Source organism: Oxyura jamaicensis, chromosome 14, assembly GCF_011077185.1.
Source record: "Oxyura jamaicensis isolate SHBP4307 breed ruddy duck chromosome 14, BPBGC_Ojam_1.0, whole genome shotgun sequence".
In the NCBI taxonomy this organism is placed as follows: domain Eukaryota; kingdom Metazoa; phylum Chordata; class Aves; order Anseriformes; family Anatidae; genus Oxyura; species Oxyura jamaicensis.
The window spans coordinates 155,118-177,324 of record NC_048906.1 but is presented as its reverse complement, the minus strand read 5'-3'; the positions used below and the strand labels follow the sequence as shown (position 1 = coordinate 177,324).

Below are 22,207 nucleotides of genomic sequence, written 5' to 3'. Positions count from 1 at the left end.
GCTTCCTGGCAGGAAGCGAAGCCCAGAGCGAAAGCGCGGCGTCTGCGCATGCCCGCATTGGCAGCGGACGCTGAGGCTGACGGGGGACGCTCCGTCCGGGCTCGCAAGTGAGTAGCAGGCGGCTCGACCAACGGCTTGGCGGGCTGCGCGGAAGTCCTGCCCGTGGCGGGGGGAGTATTGTTGTGGGTGACGTCACGGGCGGAGGATGCGAGAGCCCCATTGGCTCGGGCCGGGCGGCCGTGCGCTCGGCTCTTAAAGGGCGACGGGAGCGCGGGCCGCGCCGGCCGGGCGGGGCCCATGGCGAGCACTAGCAGCCACCTGGTGAGTGCGCGGTGCCGGCGCCGAGGCCGGCCGGGGCCGCTGGCGGCCGCGGCGCGCTGGGGGAGCTGGGGGAAGGTGCAGGCCCAGGCGCCGGGCCCAGTCCGTCCGTGAGGGGGCGGGCCGCCCGCGTCCCGCACGCTACCGGGGCTTCCGCGGGCGCCCCCCGTGCCCGCCACTTGCTCGGGCGCAGAGGGCGGCTGGGCGAGCTCTGTCCTGCGTGGGGCTGGCCCCGGTGCTGCTGCCGCCGATTCTCCTTCCGCTTCTTGCCTCCCGGGGGTGCTACGGGCCGCGCGGAGGGGGGGGGCGCTCTCCTCCTTCTGCTCCCGGCACTGGCAGGGGCTTGGGAGTGTGCGGCGAGCGCGGCGACAGGTGCCCGGGCTCGGCCCGGCAACGGCAGGAAGCGGGGCCGAGGAGCCGCCCCGCGGCCTCTCGCGGAGCGCCGCTCCCCGTTCCGGGTACGGGGCACCGCTGTGTCTGTTGGATCGCCTTCTCCCGGCAGGGCCCGTGCTGCCACGCTAGGGGAGCCGCTTCTAATCCCCGTAACCGATTTCTTTTGTAGTGGGAAGAAATGTGTGGGAGAGGCTCCGAGGGTAATAGTGGAATGCCCTTTCAAACAGTTGTTTACATTCGTCTGAGAGGGTAAAACTCTTCCATTTTGTGAACGCTGATAAATATAATATGGGATTGTGGCTGATACACAGAAGGGGAAGTGGTAGATCTTAACTCGTGTTATAAATTATACAGTGTAGTTAACGTAGAAATTACCTTATGACAATTGTGGGGTTTTCTTTTATTTTTTGTTTTTATATGAGAATAGCTACCAGTATTCAGCAATGGTAGTGTAACCAACTGGCAGTAATACTTTCCATATCCATGTTTGGAATTAGCTAAGAAAGGTCTTCTGCATACAGACTGATACACCTATATAGATTCTTGAAGCCATGTATAACGTGCTCTACTCTTTATGCTTAGTGATTTTTTTTTTTTAATTTTTGTAGGGTCTTACGGTAATTGTATTTATTGAATGAAAACGGGAGTTAATATGTGGAATAGCCCTACAGGGTAGGACATGGAATACTGCATTAAGGATTAAGAAATAAACCCATGTTTGATTATGAAAGGAATTAGTTTTGCTTTCCTGCCACTTGATAGAGCTCCATAGGGCTGCTTGCTGGCATCAGGGAAGACTTCTGTTTACTTTCTGAACCCACTTGAAGAGGGAGCATGCTTCCTTTTGTGCTTCTGTCCTTGCTCATCACTTTGTTTTTTCTTCCCCTCCAAATATTTCTGTTTCTGTTCTTCCATATGCAATTCAGATCTCTGAGAAAGTTGGACAGAGAGCAAATGAATGAAGAATGAAGTTGCCAATTTTGTTAAAAAGAAAATGTTTATTCAGAGTAACTTAGTTTCAGTTCCTTTTCTTTCATCCCATTTAACGTTTCTCTGTTCAGGTGAGTGTACTGGCTGGCATTAGCAGGCAGATGTGGTTTGATTCAGCTAGCCTTTTTGTAAATCAGATTATATCAAATATGGGAAATACATTATTTCTGAAACTCAGCAAGATGCAGTTAATGTTACTGTGATGGAATTAGTGACATAAATGGGTTCTGTGATTGTTTTACTAGAAATGCAAAAGACTTGGGAGCAAAACAGAACATAGCTTTAAAAGACATACTTCAACATTCCTCTTCCTGAACAGTTAACTTTTGTATTCATATATGTAGGGTCAATTGCCTAAAACATTCTTCTCTTTTCTGAAGCAGTACTAAGGAGAGAATTGCATTTTTTAACAGGAAACATTTTTAGTGCTGTTATAGTTGAAGTTGCCGGTGTGGTCTTAGTTATTTGCTGCTAATCCTTTAATTGTAAGGGTATTGAGTCTTATATCAACATGTTCCCTTCCTCTTGAAATTAAGAGTCTGGAAGAACAGTTCTTTATATGTTTAACTTCAGCAATGTCTTCAGTGGAAGGTTTAACTGCTCTAGTAGTTATTACAAGGCAGGTTCTATTCTACTAATGTTTCTGTCCTGATAAAACTTGTAGTATAGTCACGGATATGTCTGAGCAAAACTGTTAATGTTGTTCCCCCTCCTTCTCATGGAACAAATATAAACTATGTTTTTCAAAGAACCAGGTGCTTTATACAGTAAGTTTTGCATCTACATGAGAAATTGCAGTGGGCTGGTAAGAGTTATGTTTGTAGTTATTCATAGGTATAAAACTTCCAGACAATATGTATTTTTTTTTTCCTATATACCTATCTACTAAGTATTTATTCTCTTGGGTTTCAGTGTAAGGCTATGACTTATTTTTATCACTCACGCATAGGCTTTTAATTGGCCTAAGTTTTCTGTAAATCTCTTACCAAAGCCATATTCAGGAATAGAAAATAATAAGAGATATAGATGTTGAGAACTAAAGATAATGCTCAAAGGCAAAAAAATAAAATATGCTTAAGAGGAATGATTTTATATGCATTCCTGTTTCTAACACAAATTCTGGTAGCTAGTGGAAAGGAGATAATTTGGAGGATAATCTGGGTGTAATCATAGAATGGTTTGGGTTGGAAGGGACAGACCTTAAATATCATCCAGTTCTGAGCCCCCTACTATGGGCAGGGACACCTCCCACTAGACAAGGTTGCTCAAAGCCCCATCCAGCCTGGCCTTGAACACCTCCAGGGATGGGGCATCCACACCTTCTCTGGGCAATTTTTTTCAGTGTTACGCTACCTCATAGTAAAGAATTTATTCTCAATATCTAATATAAACCTACGTTCTTTTAGTTTAAAGCCATTACCCCTTGTCCTATCACTGCACTCCCTGACATGGAGTCCCTCCCCAGCTTTCCTGTAGGAACCCTTTAGGTAATGGAAGACCACTATAAGGTCTCCACGGAGCCTTCTCTTCTCCATGCTGAACAACCCCAACTCCCTCAGTCTGTCTTCATAGGAGAGATGCTCCAGCCCCTTGATCATCTTTGTGGCCCTCTGCGGGACTCATTCGAATGCTTCCATGACAATTTTCAACTAAATAGCGAATCCAATATGTGGGTAGGTGTGGGATCTTTATTTTTTTTAAAGCAAATCTTTATTTGGGTAACTTGGTCTATTACTTACAATGCTAGAAGTAGTGTCTGTTTCATATAGGTCTTGTAACTATACAAGTAGACATTCTGAGACACCTTTGCAGGCTTGGGCTCATGCTTCTCTAAAGCTGATTAGTAGAAAGGATGCATTGCAGGCAGAACTTGGAAAGGGATGCTGATAACTGAAGTATTTGCAGGATTTTTTTTACAAAAGGCATGAAACCAGGAGTGCGGTCACTTGTTTTAGACTGAAAAAAGTAATAAACTGGCAAAGTAATAAAATAGGCTTGATCTATGAAGACAAAAATGTTTTTGAAACGCATGTTTTTCAACACTGAACTTGTATCTTTTCTACATTTTTTTCCTATAAAAGCTGTAGAATTAGCATATTCATGGCATCAGATAAAGTATGTGAGTGAGAATTTACTTTTCAGTATGGAAAGAGAAAAATGTGATTCAGAAAACAGTGCTTGGAAGATTAAAATCCTTCTCTAAGTTCCTCATATTGGAGCTTTCTGAAGAATTTGTACAAAACCAAAGAACTAGTGTTTCTAGTATTTCAAAATTTCAAATGGTTTTTTTTTTTTTTTTGTAGGTGGTTAAGTTAGGTTATGTATATGTAATGAAAAAGGGGAGGCGAGATTAATTTTCTCCTTTCCCACTTCCCTTTCTGACACCTTGCATTTAAACTTATGGAAAGTTAATAAGGTCTGTAAAAGAACTGGATGTAAACATTGAAGCTGAGACTTCCTTTTCTGCTTTAAAAGTTGTTTCACTTAGCAAATATTCTGTAATTCTTTATAGCAAAAATAAAATAAAACAAAAAACACGCAAGGATAAACTTGCTTAGCACTTCCGATAAGAAAGTATTAAGTTTGATGTTCAGTTCTCTGGTAATTCTGAAGGAATTCATTACAGTTCTTGATTGTGCTGTCCAACCCTTCTACATAGTATTTACGTACTGCCACCTCTGTTTTGCTGCTCCTCTGCTCTTCACTCAAGACTATTGTCTCCGCCTCTTAAATCCTCACACTTTTAGCAAGGAATCTGTTATTGGAAGTTCTTTTGTGTTTATTAGCTGCACAACACCTCTAGCATTGTTGTGCTTTATCAGGTAACTGATCATGTAGTATGTGATTGAGACTATTGCTGTTCCAGATGGCTTTTGTTTTCTTGTGAGCTGGAATGGATCTGTTTGCATGAAATGAATTCTTAATGGCTTGTTTACGTTTGTAGCTATTTGGGCCATAGGCTGACTTCGGGTTCTTAGAAATTTTTGTGGTTTCCTGTTTCTGATCTCTTTTGAGGCTCCGGGGGGGGGGGGGAGGGGGGGGGGTTGGAGTGGATGGCCTTAAATAGTGTCTGCCCGTTAAGGTGCTTGGTACTTGAGTGCTTTGCTTAGATGTAGAGGAGGTTAGAGGGTAACTGGATGGTATGCAGATTCTTTCAAATCCTCTCATTAGCTTTTATCCTTAGCTGAATGTGGAATTAGAATCCTGTAAATTAGTAGCAGGAAATACCACGGTATGTGTTGTCAAATTTAGAAAAAGGTATTTGCATTAACTGCAGTGTTTGGGGCAACTGTGCTCTTTACATTATAAATTAATTTCTGTAGAAACAAAGTCAGTCTTGTAGATAACATAGCTTTATTCTCTATCTGAAAAAAATCAAATCTAACAACGTAGAGGTGTTGTGCTTACAAATATTTGTGTCTATCAGCTAAATTATATTTTTTGCTGTTACTACATGAATGTGAATTCTTTGTTACTGACTTACAGATAAACTGCATTGTAGATCTCTAGAAAGTAGTGATGCGATGGTAGTTGGTCAGTTCAATCATGAAGAAGATAGTATCAGAGCTGAGCTTTGCTTCTGATGTTTTGAGATTTTTTTTATATGAACAATATAGTATGTCTCCCCAAACTGAAAACACTTCTTTATGTGCCGTGAACTTCTTCAGAATGTGTATTCAAAAAGCTTAGGAAGAAAAATGAATTCATTTGATTCTTCATGATTAATCTTCTTGACTGTTATGAATATAGTACTTTCATTTTCCAAGATTCATTGAAAACACAAAGCAAAAACCTGCTGATTAGAGCTTTTTTAAAAAACAAACAAAAAAACCTCCTTGTGCTTTACAGTAATACAAGTAAATATCTATGTAGAAAATTTCACAAATCAAATTCTCATAGGTTGTTGCACCATTGCATTATGTCAAGTTTAGCCAGGGCTTGTATATGTTGCCTTTGGCATTTGTTTATTCAGTTTTTAGAATCTGAAAGTATTGAAGGTAGTAAGTGTTGACAAATACATCTATTCTAAAATTCTTTAAATTGACAAACATTTAAGCATATATAAACTATATAATATAGCGTTTCAGTAGTTATTCAGTATATTGTTTCTCACATGCACACACATGTAAAAAGGACTAACAGAAAGAGAGTACTGTAGGCTGCTTAGCAGAAAGTCTGACTGTGGATTTCTAGGTGAGTCCAGAGAATAAATAGATGTTGGGATACAATGTACAAGAACTAATGTTCACTGCAGTTTGACAGCACACCAATGGGAAAGGTGTGTATATCTCTTGATTGCCCCTTCTTGCTCTATTTTTCAGGTACAAGATCTATGTTTCATGCAGTTGTATCTTTTCTCAATCTTCTGAAACACCAGTGTGCCATGAAAATATAATAAATATAACTGCCTGTTAATGTAAAATCTATTTAATGTAAACTGTATTTAGCAGAATCACAGTATAAAATAGCAACAAGTCACATTATCTCTAGAACTACAAAACAGTTGTCCACTTAAAACAATTACTTTCTCTTAATGTGAAGTAAAGGCCTTTATCCCTCCTTAATTGCACAGATAAATAGATGGACTCCATATTTTTACTCGAAGACAAGTGTATTAACCTGGACATTGAATCTTAGATTCATAGATTGTGGAAGATCTTTCTGTATCAGAGGACTGTTTGGCAGAGATGTAAAAGTGGGGGTTGGAATAGGTACTGTGACAACTGGGAAGAATATCTTGCGCTGTATCATGCAGTATCTGTTTTAAAAGCCCGTCAAGCTCTATTTCAAGTGAAAAGATTAATTCATAGGCATCCTAGGGTGCTGCCATGTTACTTTCTGAATCAGATCATTGATGAAACAGATTTTGCTGATGTAGGGCATACATGTTATTATTGATTTGTATTCCTAATTGTCTCTGAACTTCTTATCTTGATTTAGCCTAATGCTCATTACATACAGTACTCAGTAATTTTTGTATGCAGTATGACTTCTGTTGAATTGCAGGTCATCCTAGTTTTTAGAGTCCTGGGTGCTCTGATACCAAAGGGCAAAGACAGACTAATAAACGCAGATTACAGGAGCTCAGTCTAGTCAGATGATTAGATGTTTCTTCAGGGGTTCAGTCTCTTGACTTTTCTCCTGAAAGTAGTTGTTTTTGACTTATTCTCTAATGCTTGTCCAGCATTAGTGGCAGGATCCAATTTACCGTTAGATTCCATGGACTTCTGTTCTTCCTTGCTAGGTTTTCAATGTATGTTGTACAAAGAAGTAAAGAATTTCTATATGGGGGTAAACTTGAAACAGCACCCTTAAGAGCTTGGGAAAGAAGGTAGTGTTAGAGACCAAATCTTAAAAACAGATATAGAATGATTTGAACGGTGGTTATCAGTGTGGTAGTGTGGTCCATGGAAATCCGTGTTGTGCAATAGGTAAGGAACACAAGTGTGTTGTCACTGTGTGAGGGTCTGTGCTTTCACTGACTTGCTAGTTGAGAAGTGTTAATAATTGCTGGAAAGAGAGCATCTTCAAGCTTCTGTAGATGCAGCATAGATTTTTTTTTCAATTATTCAGTAATTGACTTAGTTTCACTAAAGTGGCTGGATTTAGCAGAAGTAGTCTTAAACCAGATTTTTGTAAAATAAATAAATAATAATAATAATAAAATGAGGCTATATGAGGTTAGGCTTGATGAGATGGCCTCTGTTCTATTTCTGACATACATGGAGACACATGTAGAAACAGTCTCTCTAGACATGCTTTATTGGAATATCTTAAAAACTAAAACAAGAAGGTAAACAATCCGGGACATGAAATACTATATAAAAACATGCAGACTGTGGCAAGATGAGTGTAGGAGTGATGTTTTCTGTAAATATTCAGATGCAGCATACCTAGTTGTATCGTTCTGTCTCTTTCTAGGTAATCTTCTGCATCTTTCTCTGTTCTTTTTTCTTAATCTTGACTCTCCTTTGAGAAGATGACTAACTGATGTTTTGACTAACCGATTTTGACAAACTAGTTCTGTCTAATTGGTACTATACTTTGGCTGGAAATAACCTTCTCTTCCTACAACATCCCTTATTCCTGTATTTCTTTGTCCTTCAAGGATAGGACTTTTCTACACGTGATATTCATTGTGATTTTATTTACTTGCACAGTATATGAAATTAACTGCATCCAACACCTTTTTTTCCTCTGCTTTCTTTCCGTGCTCTCTGGTGCTTTTGTGTTGTTTATTTTTGTTTTCCATCAAGGCAATCTCGGTAGCTGCAAAATCCAATCAGATCCCCTGCAGTGCCATTTCTTTTCTTACATGTATACCCTTTGTTGCTCTTGGATAGCCTGACTGGAGACAGTTCATCATTTAAATCTTAATATTATAGTCTGTCTATTCACTATATTTCAATTAATGGGACATTTACGATATTTGCATCACTTCAGCAGTTGAGCAGTCAGTCATTCTTGTGCTCAGCTTTTGCTGCAGTCTTTATGGAGAACAGTACAATATGGTTTTAATTGTAGCTACTGTGTATCTTTATACAAGCTGTCCTTTGAGTAGCTGTCTGAAGGAAATGTGATTCAGCCAGGCTATAAGAATGTGAGGGGAAAATAACTAGTGACCATTAATTCTGTGACAATCTGGGGAAAGTGTCAACTCAAATATCTGCAAAGAAGATGTAAAAGGAATAGTGCCCTACTGCACGTATACTTTGTGTGTGCACACTGTTTTTTCAGAATAATAGCATCAACATACTTCTCTTCAAAGATGAGAATGCTGTATAACTAATTCTGATCAGGGACATATGCTGTTCTCAGAGGGAGTTAGTGAACTTTCAAAAAACAAATTTCTTCTCCCATTAGTCTCCAAATCTTCACCCAAACTTGACATCCTTTTGTCCTCACAAAAGCTGTTCAAAAAAAGCTGTTCAAAATATTGCATGTAGTTATCATTATAGGCAAATTTCTTGTCAGACTATTATATCGCAAGGTTCAGACAAGGTCTAATAAAAGAAGCTATACCTGTTTCTGACCTCCTGCTCTATCAGTTGGCTGCACTCCTTAGAAAAAGACGTAAGGAGTAGTAGAGGTCTTGGTGCAAGTAGGCTATATTCAGATTGGAAAGAGAATGCTTCTTCCAGGGATAATGTTTACAACAATTGTTTAATAATAATTACTTTTCAAACTTACAGTAATTGATATCTATTTCACTGAAAGTGAAAAAAATGAGAATTTTAGCTGTATAATTTTTTATCAGAGTAAGGTAACAAAATATACCTTTACACGTGTAGAAATATGTTTGTGTATCTTTGTAATGCCACTGAATGGATAAATAGTGTTTCTGCTGCCTTACTATACTATTTACAGACAAATATAATAAGTTGTTAATTTTGGAGCTAGGTGCTTTAAGCCTAAATGTGTAATTGAACATAAGTCCAATTCCCTTCTACACTGAGTTTTGGTAGGAATGCAGGAAATTGTTCTGAATCAAACTGTAATTCATTAGATACTATTTTTGTTGGAAGTAATGTTTATTTGAATATCAAGATGAGGTATGTCACAGACTAGGTCAGGATTGTATAATCTGTTTTGAGGTTAGGAGACTTCAGTTGTTATTGTTGCATTCTGCTGACTGTATGTTAGAATGCTGAGATTAAAAACCCATGCTCATCTACAGTGTTAATATTCTCAACTATTCCCTCTGTTTGCATTGCATTTCAGTTTTTATTGTCAGAGGAGGTTCAGCAGAGCTCTCCCCTTATCTATGTTTTCTTGTCAGTTTCAAGTAAAACATTTGAAGCAGTTTGACAGACTAATGGAGGTGTATTCGGAACAGGGAGGGAAACAGCTTGACTAGTTTGCTTGGTTTTACATGAGAAAAATTGATGAAAGGTTACCAAATGAAGACTTCCTTTGTATATTATAAGAATTGTTATTTGGGGTGTCTGTTCCTGTATTTGCTGTGTCTGGCTCTTTGTTTTGGAATTGGGATGTCTTTATGAGGTTAGATACTGTAAAATCCTTTGTCGTAAAAGATCAGACCAGTGCAGTCTTTAATAAATAAATATTGCTGATACTAGAATCATCCAGTTGACCTGCCCTTTGTATGTATCTTATTGGTGTCCTTTCCCTCCAATGTGTGTTAGAGAGAATGCTGTTAGAAAAAGTGAGGTTCCAATTAAAACCAAGTAATTGTAATCTCTGTATGTAGAAATGTATCCTTTGTCTATTGAAGTTTGTGATTTATTTTTCATCTCTAATGTTAATAGTGAATATAAGTGTTAATGCAGAACTATGTAACCTTTTTTTTAAGTTTCAGGAAAACTATCACTTGTTAAGATGGTCAGAGGCACAGCCATATAAATGTTAATTTATATAGATAATGTTATTTGTAGGAGAATGTACCTTGATATTTGACTCCTTAATGTTGGAGAGGACTTCTTGAGTCTGAAAAACCTCTATTTGTGAATTAAAGCTTTCAGACTTTTGACTTATAGCTATATATACATATGCAGCATGATGTAAATGGTGTCTGTTTAAGAGCTGCCATTTCCAAAATAAACACTTGCATTCCTCACTAAAGACATCTTCATGATAGTCCTTTCAAATAGGAAGGAATGGATATAAAGTGCAGATGTGCGGTATAGTTATTTGAAGGTATAGGGATAACAGTTTCTTTTCCCTTTTCAGTATGATGCTGTTCCAATCCAGTCTAGTGTGGTGTTATGCTCCTGTCCATCCCCATCAATGGTGAGAAGCCAAGCAGATTCCAGCACTCCATCTGTCATTTCCACCTGTGGCAGCAGACAGGGATCAAACATGGAGAGCACTGCAGCTGAATCAAGATCTAGTTCAAACTCCTTGCAGCAGCATACAGGACAGCAGCCTCCACAGCCTCGAAAGAAACGACCCGATGACTTCAAATTTGGGAAAATTCTGGGTGAAGGATCTTTTTCGACGGTAACCTTATTTTTTTTTATATATATATATATATATATATATATATATAAAAACAGTTCTTGTTAGTCTGCCAAAAAAAATAGGAAAAACTTCAAAAATTGTTGCGTAGAAAATATTAGGAAGATTTAAATCTGGAGAAAACAACTTAAAGAGTAAATGAACAGGGTGTAGTTGTTTAAATGTTAACAACTAATACTAAGTCTTGCACTGAATACAGGTGCTGAGCTTTAAGTACCTTTTTAACTCATCAGAAGTCCCGCTGTATCCTAATGACTTGATATGACTTGATTCTTGTTTTTTTTTAGGAGACAGTGCTTTCTAATGTAAGTTTTTGATGCTTAATGAGTTATGTTAAAATTTTATGACATGAAGGATTTGAACTGGGCTTAGAGTTGGTCATGGTAAAAACTTCTACCCAATATCTTGTTTGTGACGGGATCCAAGGCCAGATGCTTAGGGAAGAATGTAAGAACATGATATTTTTCCAGTATTCTTTCTCAGTCTTTAGTATCGTGGCCTTAAAGGACTTCATGAGCCATAGTTACTGTATAGTAGTTGTCAGGAGTAATTTGCACTTAATTGCATAGTTTGGAATTTGCACGTTTCCTTAAGGAATCCAATAGAGTTGTTGCCTCTTGTTGGAACAGTTAGTGACAGTTTGCTTCAGTAAGACCCTTTAATTTCTGCTTCGCTTCTCTGGAGCTTAGCATCATGTCCCTGGTAAACAGAAATACATAAGGCTCAAACTCCGAATAAACTTCTGTTCCAGCATTCTGCTACCTGTTCGCTGGTAGATATATTTTTTTTTTTTGTCCTGAGTCATCTAAGTCACTCAAATGAATTTAGGTGGGCAGCAGGAGAGACTGCATACCATGGAAATGTTAATCCATATGTAGCATTTTTGTTTTGAGTTTTACAAGCAGAATTTTGGTCACTATAATCATCCGGACCTCAGGTAGGACTGATGAAAGTGTCCAGCCAAAACCAATTGTTAAACAGACTTAATCTCTGGCAGACTCGAGCATTTGTTCAGGCTTAAGAGTTTAATGGCTTCTCCATTATGTCTGCCAATTATGTTGGCAAATGGTTCTACTTTGTAGCCTCAGAGGGCTCCCTGCTTTTCTTCCCTTGCTGAAAGAAACTCCCATTTGAAGGGTTTAACTACAGTTTTTTCCCTTGCTGCCTGAATTTGTCACTTACACAGTTGCCTGTTCTGTTAATGTTATTTGTTTTAGCTACCTATCTGGTCTAATTCCACTTTATAGACTTTATATTCCCTGTTGTTACATCTTCTCATAGTGTGGATGAGGCCCATGATAGTACAGACATAGTATTAATATACATCACTGTGGGATTTGTTTCTTGCAATTCTGCTGGTTTTGTGGAATGTTGTTTAGGAGAAAATGAGGATGTATGATTTACTCAGATATGTTCAGTAAGGAGGGGACCTAAAGGAACGTGATGATTCATACTAGGAGGAAAATAAGCAATCCACTGTACACAGCTGCTCAGTATGAATGTAAATATCTGGGTAATACATCTGAAATATGTTAAAAAAAAAATACACTACAGGACTAAAATAGTTAGTCTTTGGAGCTATACAGGTTAATACAGGTTTGGGTTATTAGCCAAGATATGATTTCACCTGTGTCGATAAGTCTGCAGATGAGACTGTTAGGTGGGACTGTTGATCTTCTTGAGGGTAGAAGGCTCTGCAGTGGGATATGGATAGGCAGATAGATAGGCTGAGTGCAATAGCATGACATTCAACAAGGCTAAGTGCCAGGTCCTGCACTTGGGTCACAACAACTCCGTGCAATGCTACAGGCTGAGAAGAGTGGCTGGAAAGTTGTCTGGCAGAAAGGGACCTGTGGGTGTTGGTTGACAGCTGGCTGAATGTGAGCCAGCAGTGTGCTCAGGTATCCAAGAAGGCCAATGGCATCCTGCCTGCATCAGAACTAGTGTGGCCAGCAGGACTAGGGAAGTGATTGTCCCTCTGTACTTAGCTCCAGTGAGACTGCACCTTGAACATTGTGCTCAGTTTTGGGCCCCTCACTACAAGAAGGAAGTTGACTTGCTTGAGTGCGTGCAGAGAAGAACAATGAAGCTGGTGAAGGGACTCGAGAACAAGAGTCATGAGGAGCAGCTGAGGGAGCTGGGATTGTTTAGGCTGGAGAAAAGAAGGCTGAGGGGAGACCTCATCACTTTCTATAACTACCTGAGAGGAAGTTGCAGTGAGCAGGGTGTCAGTCCATGTGAGCACATCAATTTCTATAATGCAGAAAGTTAGCACTATATATCTGGGTATTTGTTAAAATATCTGGGTATTTGTTAAATAATGAACTTTAAGTTACTGCTTTCAGTACCTTTTAATAGTAGACTTAATGAAACCTGGCAATAAAAATTAGAAGAGTTATGAACATTCTTATCTTATTGCACAGCTTTAAATAATGTTGCCTGTGTACACAGAAGGGTTTAAAAGATTCCTTTGGTAAGGACACAGCTTGTAATAGACTGGCAGTTTCTAGTAGAAATGCCCATTGATCAAGTAATGGGAACTTCAGTGTATTTGTAGGAGTTGCACTTTTTTTAGGTGTTTCTTACCACCACACTGAGATTTCCATTTTCTAATGATGAAAGAGTGCAACTTCCATGCACTTCTCCTTTCACCTTGAAAAATTAATTGACCTGAAGAAGGGCCTTATTTAGAAGTTTTTTTTCTAAATGCATAACATTTGGTATTAGGTGTGTATGTTGTACTCAGTATAACTGATTTTGTTAGGGGCTAGGAAGCCAAGGTACTATGAACACATGCTTAAATCTTTTGCTGATTTTGTTTGTGATACTTAGAATACTGCTTGTCCAAAATAAAGTACCTACTGGAAGATCAAAAGCAATGTTACCATATGTCTTTAAGGAAGTTACATTATATTCTATCTTCTGTGGCAACAGGTTGTCTTGGCTCGAGAATTGGCAAGTTCTAGAGAATACGCCAGTAAGTATTGATTCCTTAAACACAGCTTTTTAAAAATACTTTATGAATGTGGGCCTTTTACAAAACACCTGTGCAAAAGATGGATAAAACTAGTGTTTTTATGATAATTTTATCTTAACAAGAAAAAATGGCAACCAAATCACTGATTACTTACATTTTTTATATCTCCTGTGTTTTCACTCTTTTTCTTCATTAAGTTAAAATTCTAGAAAAACGTCATATCATAAAAGAAAACAAGGTGCCATATGTGACACGAGAGAGAGATGTAATGTCCCGCCTGGATCACCCTTTTTTTGTGAAACTCTACTTCACCTTTCAAGATGATGAAAAACTATGTATCCTTTAAGTTCTAAAACTTTCCATCATATTTCCTTAAAAATAACAATCCTCAGTTTTGGTTGCTTTGAAACATTGTTTAATGGGAAAGATGAAATAAACCTAAGTTATTTAAAATGTCTTAGTTGTTTGTGATGCAATTTTTTTCAGTAATGCTTTTATTTAAAATTACGTAAATGGAATGAATGTGCCCCCCTCAAAGAAGAGGGAATGATGTGGAGAATGGCGTAAAACAATAATTTCTGTTCTCTGTGTGATAAATGCTGAAAGGTGACTTGCAATACACTTTTTAAAAAAGAAAGTGTTTGAGAGATGTTTTACTTCTGATATATAGAGTAAAACACCACAATTCCTGTGTTTAAAATAGGAGTAGCCAGCTACATTTACTTTTACTTTTCACTCAAACAATTAGATTTGTTAAGCACTTCTATATAACATGTTTTACAGAATAATTTAAATGAGGAAAAGAAAGGAAAATCTTCTATTTGGGCCACTGCTTCATGAGTTTTCTCTAGCAAAGTGCAGCTTCATCTTCAAAGCTCATTGCTTTGCAATCAGCTTTTTTCTTTTGCTGTGAAGAAATTTTCAGTAATGTGAATTTCCTCCTAAGCATCCTGTTTGGAAGTGGCTGTGCCAAGATTAAAAGGATAGATCAGTTCATTTCTGGGGTCAGTAAGCAGATGGTTGGTGTCTTGGTTTTTTTTAGAGGCTGCTAACAGTGCTAACAGGCTGTGTGTGTGTGCATGCATGTACTAACAGATATTACAAGGGCTGTCTTTATATTATAAATATTTGCTCATTGTACACTGGACTGATATTTTTGTACCTTTCCAGATGATGGGGCAATTTTAAACTTATGTTAATTATTAATATAGATGGATGTTTATGTAAGCAATTACATACACAGTTGGAATCAATTATTCAGGTGACTGTCTAGAAAAATTACAAATTGAATCCCTTATGTAGTCTTTGCGATGCTAAGAAACTGGAACCTGTATCCTAGGTTTTTAATACACTTAATTAGACATAGTTTTGGGTTGCTGCCATGTAAAGTTTCACATTAACCAACTTCTACCATTTTGTTCATGTCTTTTCAATATTATTCTTGTTATTGGAATGAGGTCTGGGGATTTTTGTTTTAAAAAGTTTTAATGGTAGACCTTAACTTCTTACATTCAGATTTTGGGCTTAGCTATGCCAAAAATGGCGAGCTGCTAAAGTATATACGCAAAATTGGCTCATTTGATGAGACCTGTACCAGGTTTTATACTGCTGAAATTGTATCAGCCTTGGAGTATTTGCATGGGAAAGGAATTATTCACAGGTAATACGGAAAGTCGAGATCAAAATGCTTTTGATTATGCACAAGACATGTTCTTCATGAAGTGTAAATTGAATGTGGATTTTGTGGAAAGCTAGTAACACAATAGCATGTCATTAGTAATAATACTATTAACATAACACAGGGAACTAAACAACGCAAACCTTATGAGGAGAGACAATCTGTTATTAGACAACTTGGAAAAAGTAAGAAAATTTCATGATTGAGAACTTACATTCCCAAAAGCTTGTCTGTCTTGAGATCAATCATTAGTCTAAAAACAGACTGGAATTTTGTTTTTGTTTTTTTTTTTTCCTATGGTGTTATGTACCAAAACCAGCTAGAATTCTGGTGGTGTGTGAATCTGTATGCAGCATATCAACAAGAAAAGTAAAATTATTATGTCAGTTTTGGCTGAGTGAACAAATTCCACCAAGTTGAATGAGAATTAGGTAAACATTGAAATTTACCCAAGTTTTTAATAGAACCTTTGCAGTTTTTCTGATGCACTGATATTGTCTGGGTAAACATGTTTTGTCCTGAATGTTTTTAAACAAATAAAAGCTGTGTTTGGTGCAATATTCAAAGAAGTGTGAGAAGTCTGAGCCACAGAATTTGTTTTGGGGAAAAAAATCTATTCCATCTCTAGATACCCAAGCAGTTCTTTGTGGTAAATGATAGTTGGCAAAAAGCTGACTGATTTAACTTTTTTCAGTTATTAGAAAAATACTTTCTAAGTATCCTTTTCTGTGAAATAGTTGGGAATAGAATCTATAGGGGCTGGATGCACCATTGTTTGACTAACTGAAATTTTCTACTGTGAATAAGCAAGCCTAACAGATATTACTGCTTTATCAACTTGTCAGATACTACCTAAATTATGGCTTGAGAATTTATATTTGCTTTATTTTGCTCAAAAAGTGAGGTATACAATAACCTAGTTTTGTGGTCAACTATTCATTACTTCGTCTTTTTAGGAAAAATGTTAACGAATGGACTTTCCAAAATCTGTTAGCAGCAGTCTGCATGTTGACAGCTGCAAGTCAAGGAAAACTTAATACAACATTGTTTACAGAATGTCTGCATCATTTATGATAACATGCAAAACACCAGACCATTTTATAATGCTAATTTTTGTGCTGTTTATATACAAAAATCTGCCTTTTCTAGGGATCTTAAACCAGAGAACATCTTGCTAAATGAAGATATGCACATTCAAATAACAGACTTTGGAACAGCAAAAGTATTATCTGCTGACAGCAGGCAAGGTATGCCATATTTAATTTGACACATTATGTAGAAGAGAATAGTACAGTTAGAAGGGAACTACAAAGATCATCAAGTCCAACTGCCATAGTTATATAGATAAGTGGGCCTTTGAAAATGTAAGCATATTTTTCGAATATCGAAGTATTTATCGAATTGTAACTTTTAAATATCATTAGCTCTCATGTAAGAAAAAAAATACTGAAATATATTGAAACAGTTCTGACTCTCTCTGCTTTGATTATGGCAGAAGAGGTAGTATGTGGTATAGCCAGCTAGATTGCCAAATACCAGATGGACTGTTCTCAATGTGAAGTTAAAGTACTTGAAATTACTTTTCTTCTGTAAGACAAGAATATAAACAGATAGTTTGTCTCAGCTGAAACAGTAAGCTATTACTCTGTGCATGTGTATTTAATCCCCAGCGACTATCAGAGTTGCTCAAATGTAGATCATTGAATTTTTATGCCACTAGTTGCTTAGTATTAACCTGTGAATGTGATGCTGCAAACTATATCTGAAAAAACACTGGGCTGAACTGCTTTTCATTCACTAAATTTGATAAACAGAATTTTTTACTCAGATTTAGTAAGCTTGCGTTGGTAGAATTTGTGCTAAATGCCTAGCGTCTTGAACCGAATAGATATCACTGAGATTAAAGCAACTTGTCTTCTCTGATCAGGTTCTGTGAATGGGCAGAGAAATGAAATTTCTGTGTGTTTCTGGATGCTGTGGGAGGGGGTTGGTTTCTCTGCAAGTATGTATTTACTTACCCCTTTCAATTTTCTTCACAGCACGGGCAAATTCATTTGTAGGGACAGCACAGTATGTTTCTCCAGAGCTGCTGACAGAGAAATCTGCCTGTAAAAGGTGAAGACTATTGTATTTTAGAAACTTACTGATTCTGTCAGATGCTATCAAATGGAATGCAGGGAGTGAGAGGACGTATCTTAGTATTATGTATCTTAGTATTTCTAAGAAGCAAGATGCTCGAGTATAAAGCTTAAGAGATTGAGAGCTTTTTTCTTAGCAAGTATTGCTTCTTGTCTGAGTGCTAGTTTTATCAGTTTATCTTACCTCCTACAAACAGAATTAAGTTTTGTCAGGAGAAGGAAGTTTGTGATTAGCAGTTGGATTCCTCTTCCCCATAAATATCTTTCTCTATTATAGAAATTCTTCTTAATTCTTCTTTTATGTAAGATGACTCTATTATGGTTATTCCCAAGGTAAAAGCAACAATGTCTTTCTGTCAGTTAGGGGAAAGGTTGCAGCTTGCTTTGAGTAGTATTTGGATCAGCTTGCAGTATTTTTACTAAGCTCTGCTTGGGGTTTGCAACGGTTTAAAGCTCATCTCTGTGCCTGGTATGAGTAATATACTTAAATGAGATTCCCATATGAAATTTCTTAAATATGTTACTGATGGTAACCTACAGATTGTTGTATATTTTATTACAGTGATGGAAGAATAATCACTTAATCACTGACAAAACAGAGAAAAATCTCTATTTTGTGAATAACTCTCTTGTGGTAATTTCAGCTGTCATTTCTTGAATTTATATAAGTGCCACCAGCCCTTCCAGTTTTGCTTCTATTAAAAATGTTTGGGCTAGTTTGGATAATGTAAAGACTTTGTCAGGCTAACCTTCTCCCTTTAGAATTTCCATACCTCTACATAAAATTCCTAATTTGAACAGTTCTGAGCCTTCTTTAGAATTTTAGACTTCCATGAGGATGTGTAAGCCTTACCAAATCTATGGATAAAGTACTTTGAGGTAAAGTAAGTTTAAAAATAATCTTTCAGGATAACATGTTAAAACTTAAGACATTTTCTCTCCTATGTACCATATAGCCTACATTTTTTTTCTGTGTCTGAAAGAAAGCTTTTGGTGAAAAAGTGCTATTGTGATGATTTTTTCCATGAAATATGTAGAGGAAATGATTCTAATTCTGAAGGAGCATATTTTACATTAGGTTGGATGTGTCTTGGAATTGTGGTAGTGGTTAATAAGCCATCTTTTTAGTCTTATATAACTATTAATTATGTCAACTGAAAATTCAACTGTCTTGCACATGTGCTTGTAGTCAGTTGTTGGGGGATAGTTACTGTATGCTTTCAGTAGTAGTGTTGTAGGCCTATTCTCCTGACAAGGAATGAAGTGAATAGTGTGGAAATCACACTAACAGGCTTGTCTAACATATTCGTGCTGTGTTCTAACTAGCAGGAGTTTAAGAAATTTTATTTGTTTTACAAACTTATTAAAAAAAAAAAAAAAAAAAAAAAACATGCTAAGGTTTTTTTTTTCCCCTTTTTTTGAAGCTCTGACCTTTGGGCTCTGGGATGTATAATATATCAGCTTGTAGCTGGATTGCCTCCATTCAGAGCTGGGTAAGAGACTGACGCTACTAGTTCGTTATATGTGGATTATAAATACATTCGCTTGCATTGGGTTTTACTTTACTATCAGTTCTGAAGTACAGATTTTCATGGTGCACTTTTAGTGTTGTTATGCCTGCTTTTACTTCTGTAATCTAGTTTATTTCCTTTTTGAAATCATGAAGATGCTAAGGCTAACTAGAAGTTGTGAGAGGTTATTTGATTTATCCTAGGACTTCAAATGTAGTTTATACCGTAAGGTAACTATGCCTCTATGAAGGCTTCTTTCACCTCAATATTGAGGCATTCAACCTTTCCCTGTTGTTGTTCAAGTATCTCATGCTTAGAGGATCACAGATGCTTATAAGCAACTGCTTCCCCTTAAGTACATTATAGAAGGATTTATAGGAACTTGACTTCCAGCTTGTGTCTCTCAAATTTAATGTTTGTCCAGATTATTCACTGTTAAGGTAAAAGAACCATGGAGAACTAATAACTAGCTAATATTTTTCTTTTGCAGGAATGAGTATCTGATATTCCAGAAGATAATAAAGTTGGAATATGACTTTCCAGAAAAATTTTTTCCCAAGGCAAAAGACCTTGTAGAAAAGCTATTGGTAAAAACTTGCTGCTGTTAAATGATTTGATGACATTGGAAACATTCAGCTTTGTAATGTAGTTCTCTTTTCCTAAAGTTTCTATCTACTCTATCGTGAACTTTGTAATAAGAACAACAAATCTGAACACTATTAATTGTGTATGAGAGTATCTTGAAAGTCAACATCCATTATTAAACAGCACTGATTTATCTGAATTATAAAGCGTGGGCAAGGAATGTCTCTGTCAAGTGGAAGCAAATATTTCTAAAAACTATGCATAACACACAATTTAAGATTCAGACACTTGTGCTTGCATAGTACTCGAGTTAATTTTTGAGTTATATAATTTATCGTTTAGTTATAAAGAATGTTCTGTACATCATAGAAAGATGCATTCCTTAAAATATTAATCAATTTATCCTTCATTTTAGAGCAGTTAATGCATGTCTTATAATAGTATCAGCAAAAGATTTACTCTCCACATGAATGTACAGTGAATATGTAGAGAACATTTTGCATGGTGTAAGCTTCTTGAAGTTTGGTCTAGCTTATTAGGGAGAAAATTCTGTATATTATATTTGTGAATGGTGGTGAGTGCAGCCCTTATAAAAGGGCCTAATAGTAGCTCTATGGCCAAGCCAGCGTTCTCTGAGTGGTAGGGTCCAGGATATGTCGACATCCTGAGAACTGTGCTGTTTTTGGGTGCTTGAGAGGTTGGTGTTTGGCACCAACTACAGCTTTTACAGCTGTCTTGCATCACTCACAATATGATGTGGGACTATATTTAAATGACCCATGCTCCATCACGCTGCCTCTGTGGGTTTGCTTGGTTTTGTTTCCATCTTTATAAAGAAACAAAGCCAAACAAAAAATCTGTGGACCCAAAGAAGTGCTTATTTCTCTATCTACGTGAGCTGATCAAATGCTAAATTGTGCTATCAAGCCACACTGACAAATAGCACCTTGTATTACAAGGGTGGCTTGGTGGGTAGAAGGGAAGGTGTCAAGAGGATGGAACCAGACTTCAGTTCTGCCCAGCAACAGAGAGGCACTTGGCACAGACTGAAAACACAGGAAGTTTCTGTGAGAGGAAGTTCCTGATGAGAGGACAATTTACTGTGAGGGTGACAGCACAGGAACAGGTTGCCCAGAGATGCTGTGGAGTCATCTTCTCTGGAGATACTCCAAACCTTTCTGGATGCCATCCTGTACAATGTGCTCTAGGTGATTCTGCTTGGCAGGGGGGTTGGACTAGATTATCTTCAGAGTCCCTTTCAACCTCAGCCATTCTGTGATTTTGTGTTAAGCAGTCTATATGTGCCTAGAAGAGTAAGGCCGACCAATTAAGTTTTCACATATTGCTGTGCAAATGTGAATGGTGCTTGCCCCTTTCTTGTCATTATTTTATGCATGCTAACTTCATTGTAACCTGTTCAGGTTCTAGATGCTACCAAAAGATTAGGCTGTGAAGAAATGGGAGGATATGGACCTCTTAAGGCTCACCCCTTCTTTGAATCTATTGTGTGGGAGAACCTACACCTTCAGACACCCCCAAAACTTACAGCGTACTTACCTGCCATGTCAGAGGATGATGAAGACTGTTATGGAAATGTATGTTTATCTATAGCTATATTCAGCTCTGATGCTGCCTAGACTTTAATTAAAACAAAATTATTGTATATCAAGTACTTTCATTGAAGCTACTGGTTGGTTATATTTCAATGAAGACTTAACTATTAAGAATATAATAAAAAATTTCTGGATAAAATTTGATCTAGTCAACATTTTTTTTTTTTCTGATGGAGTGTTTTTTGTTTTTTGTTTTTTAAAAAAAAGTTTGCTTCTGACCAAGCATAGTTCTTTTGAGATATGCCAGTTAATTTATAGGGAGTAGTCTGCCTTTTTGCCCAAAAGCCAAAGCATGCTTAAGTTAAAAGTAACTCTAGTTATTCAGAGCAAAATAAGCTTTTTAATTAAACAAGCAACTCTTACTTTTTAATTTTTTTTTTCCTCCTTTTAGTATGACAATCTCCTCAGTCAGTTTGGTTGCATGCAAGTTTCTGGTTCTGCCTCTTCCCATTCACTGTCTGCCCCAGAGACGAGTACCCCACAGACATCAGGAGGCAATATTGAACAGTATATTCATGATCTTGACAACAATTCCTTTGAGTTGGATTTACAGTTTTCTGAAGATGAAAAGAGGTTACTTCTGGCAAAACAAGCTGGTGGAAATCCTTGGTAAGATCTGTAAATATAGCTCATTTGTTATTTGCATTGAAGTGAGGAATCTAGAAAAATATTTTTTATACAAATTAATATTTGTCAGTCTTAATATCTTTAAAGAAACTAATATTGACCAGGTTTTTCCTAATTTCCTTTTTTTTTTAAAGGAATAGCAGCAAAAAATATATATTTCTAAAGTTAAGGTCTAGAAGATGGTGTGGGTATAGGAAGACAAATGGTACAGTGTCAAGAATTCTTCCCTTTACAGAGTTCTAGAACTAGAAGATGTTTCTTCTTTCTTACAGTTGGCATAAGTTTGTTGAATGATACTATTCCACTTATAAATAAAATACATCCAGGCTATGCATTCATTAGCATTTCTCTTCATTCTTGATAAGATTTGCTTGTTTGTGATTTTTTTAAAAATGACA

At 37.3% G+C, this 22,207-nt stretch overlaps 1 protein-coding gene across 3 annotated transcripts in view; it reads left to right on the top strand.

Annotated features, from left to right (window-relative positions):
• The window catches only part of PDPK1 (3-phosphoinositide dependent protein kinase 1), a 29,061-nt gene continuing 6,854 nt past the window's right edge, over positions 1 to 22,207 (top strand). The window contains exons 1-11 of one of the 3 annotated variants that reach the window (XM_035339273.1): positions 1 to 107; positions 10,393 to 10,662; positions 13,615 to 13,657; positions 13,855 to 13,992; positions 15,173 to 15,317; positions 16,485 to 16,582; positions 17,375 to 17,450; positions 18,898 to 18,966; positions 19,475 to 19,571; positions 20,991 to 21,164; positions 21,574 to 21,791. In XM_035339273.1, coding sequence (XP_035195164.1) covers positions 10,450 to 10,662; positions 13,615 to 13,657; positions 13,855 to 13,992; positions 15,173 to 15,317; positions 16,485 to 16,582; positions 17,375 to 17,450; positions 18,898 to 18,966; positions 19,475 to 19,571; positions 20,991 to 21,164; positions 21,574 to 21,791 — 1,271 coding nt within the window. In that variant the 5' untranslated portion in view covers positions 1 to 107; positions 10,393 to 10,449. Of the gene's footprint in view, positions 108 to 167; positions 322 to 827; positions 961 to 10,392; positions 10,663 to 13,614; positions 13,658 to 13,854; positions 13,993 to 15,172; positions 15,318 to 16,484; positions 16,583 to 17,374; positions 17,451 to 18,897; positions 18,967 to 19,474; positions 19,572 to 20,990; positions 21,165 to 21,573; positions 21,792 to 22,207 lie in introns of those variants that run through there. The other 2 variants (XM_035339271.1, XM_035339274.1) reach the window with 2 other exon arrangements.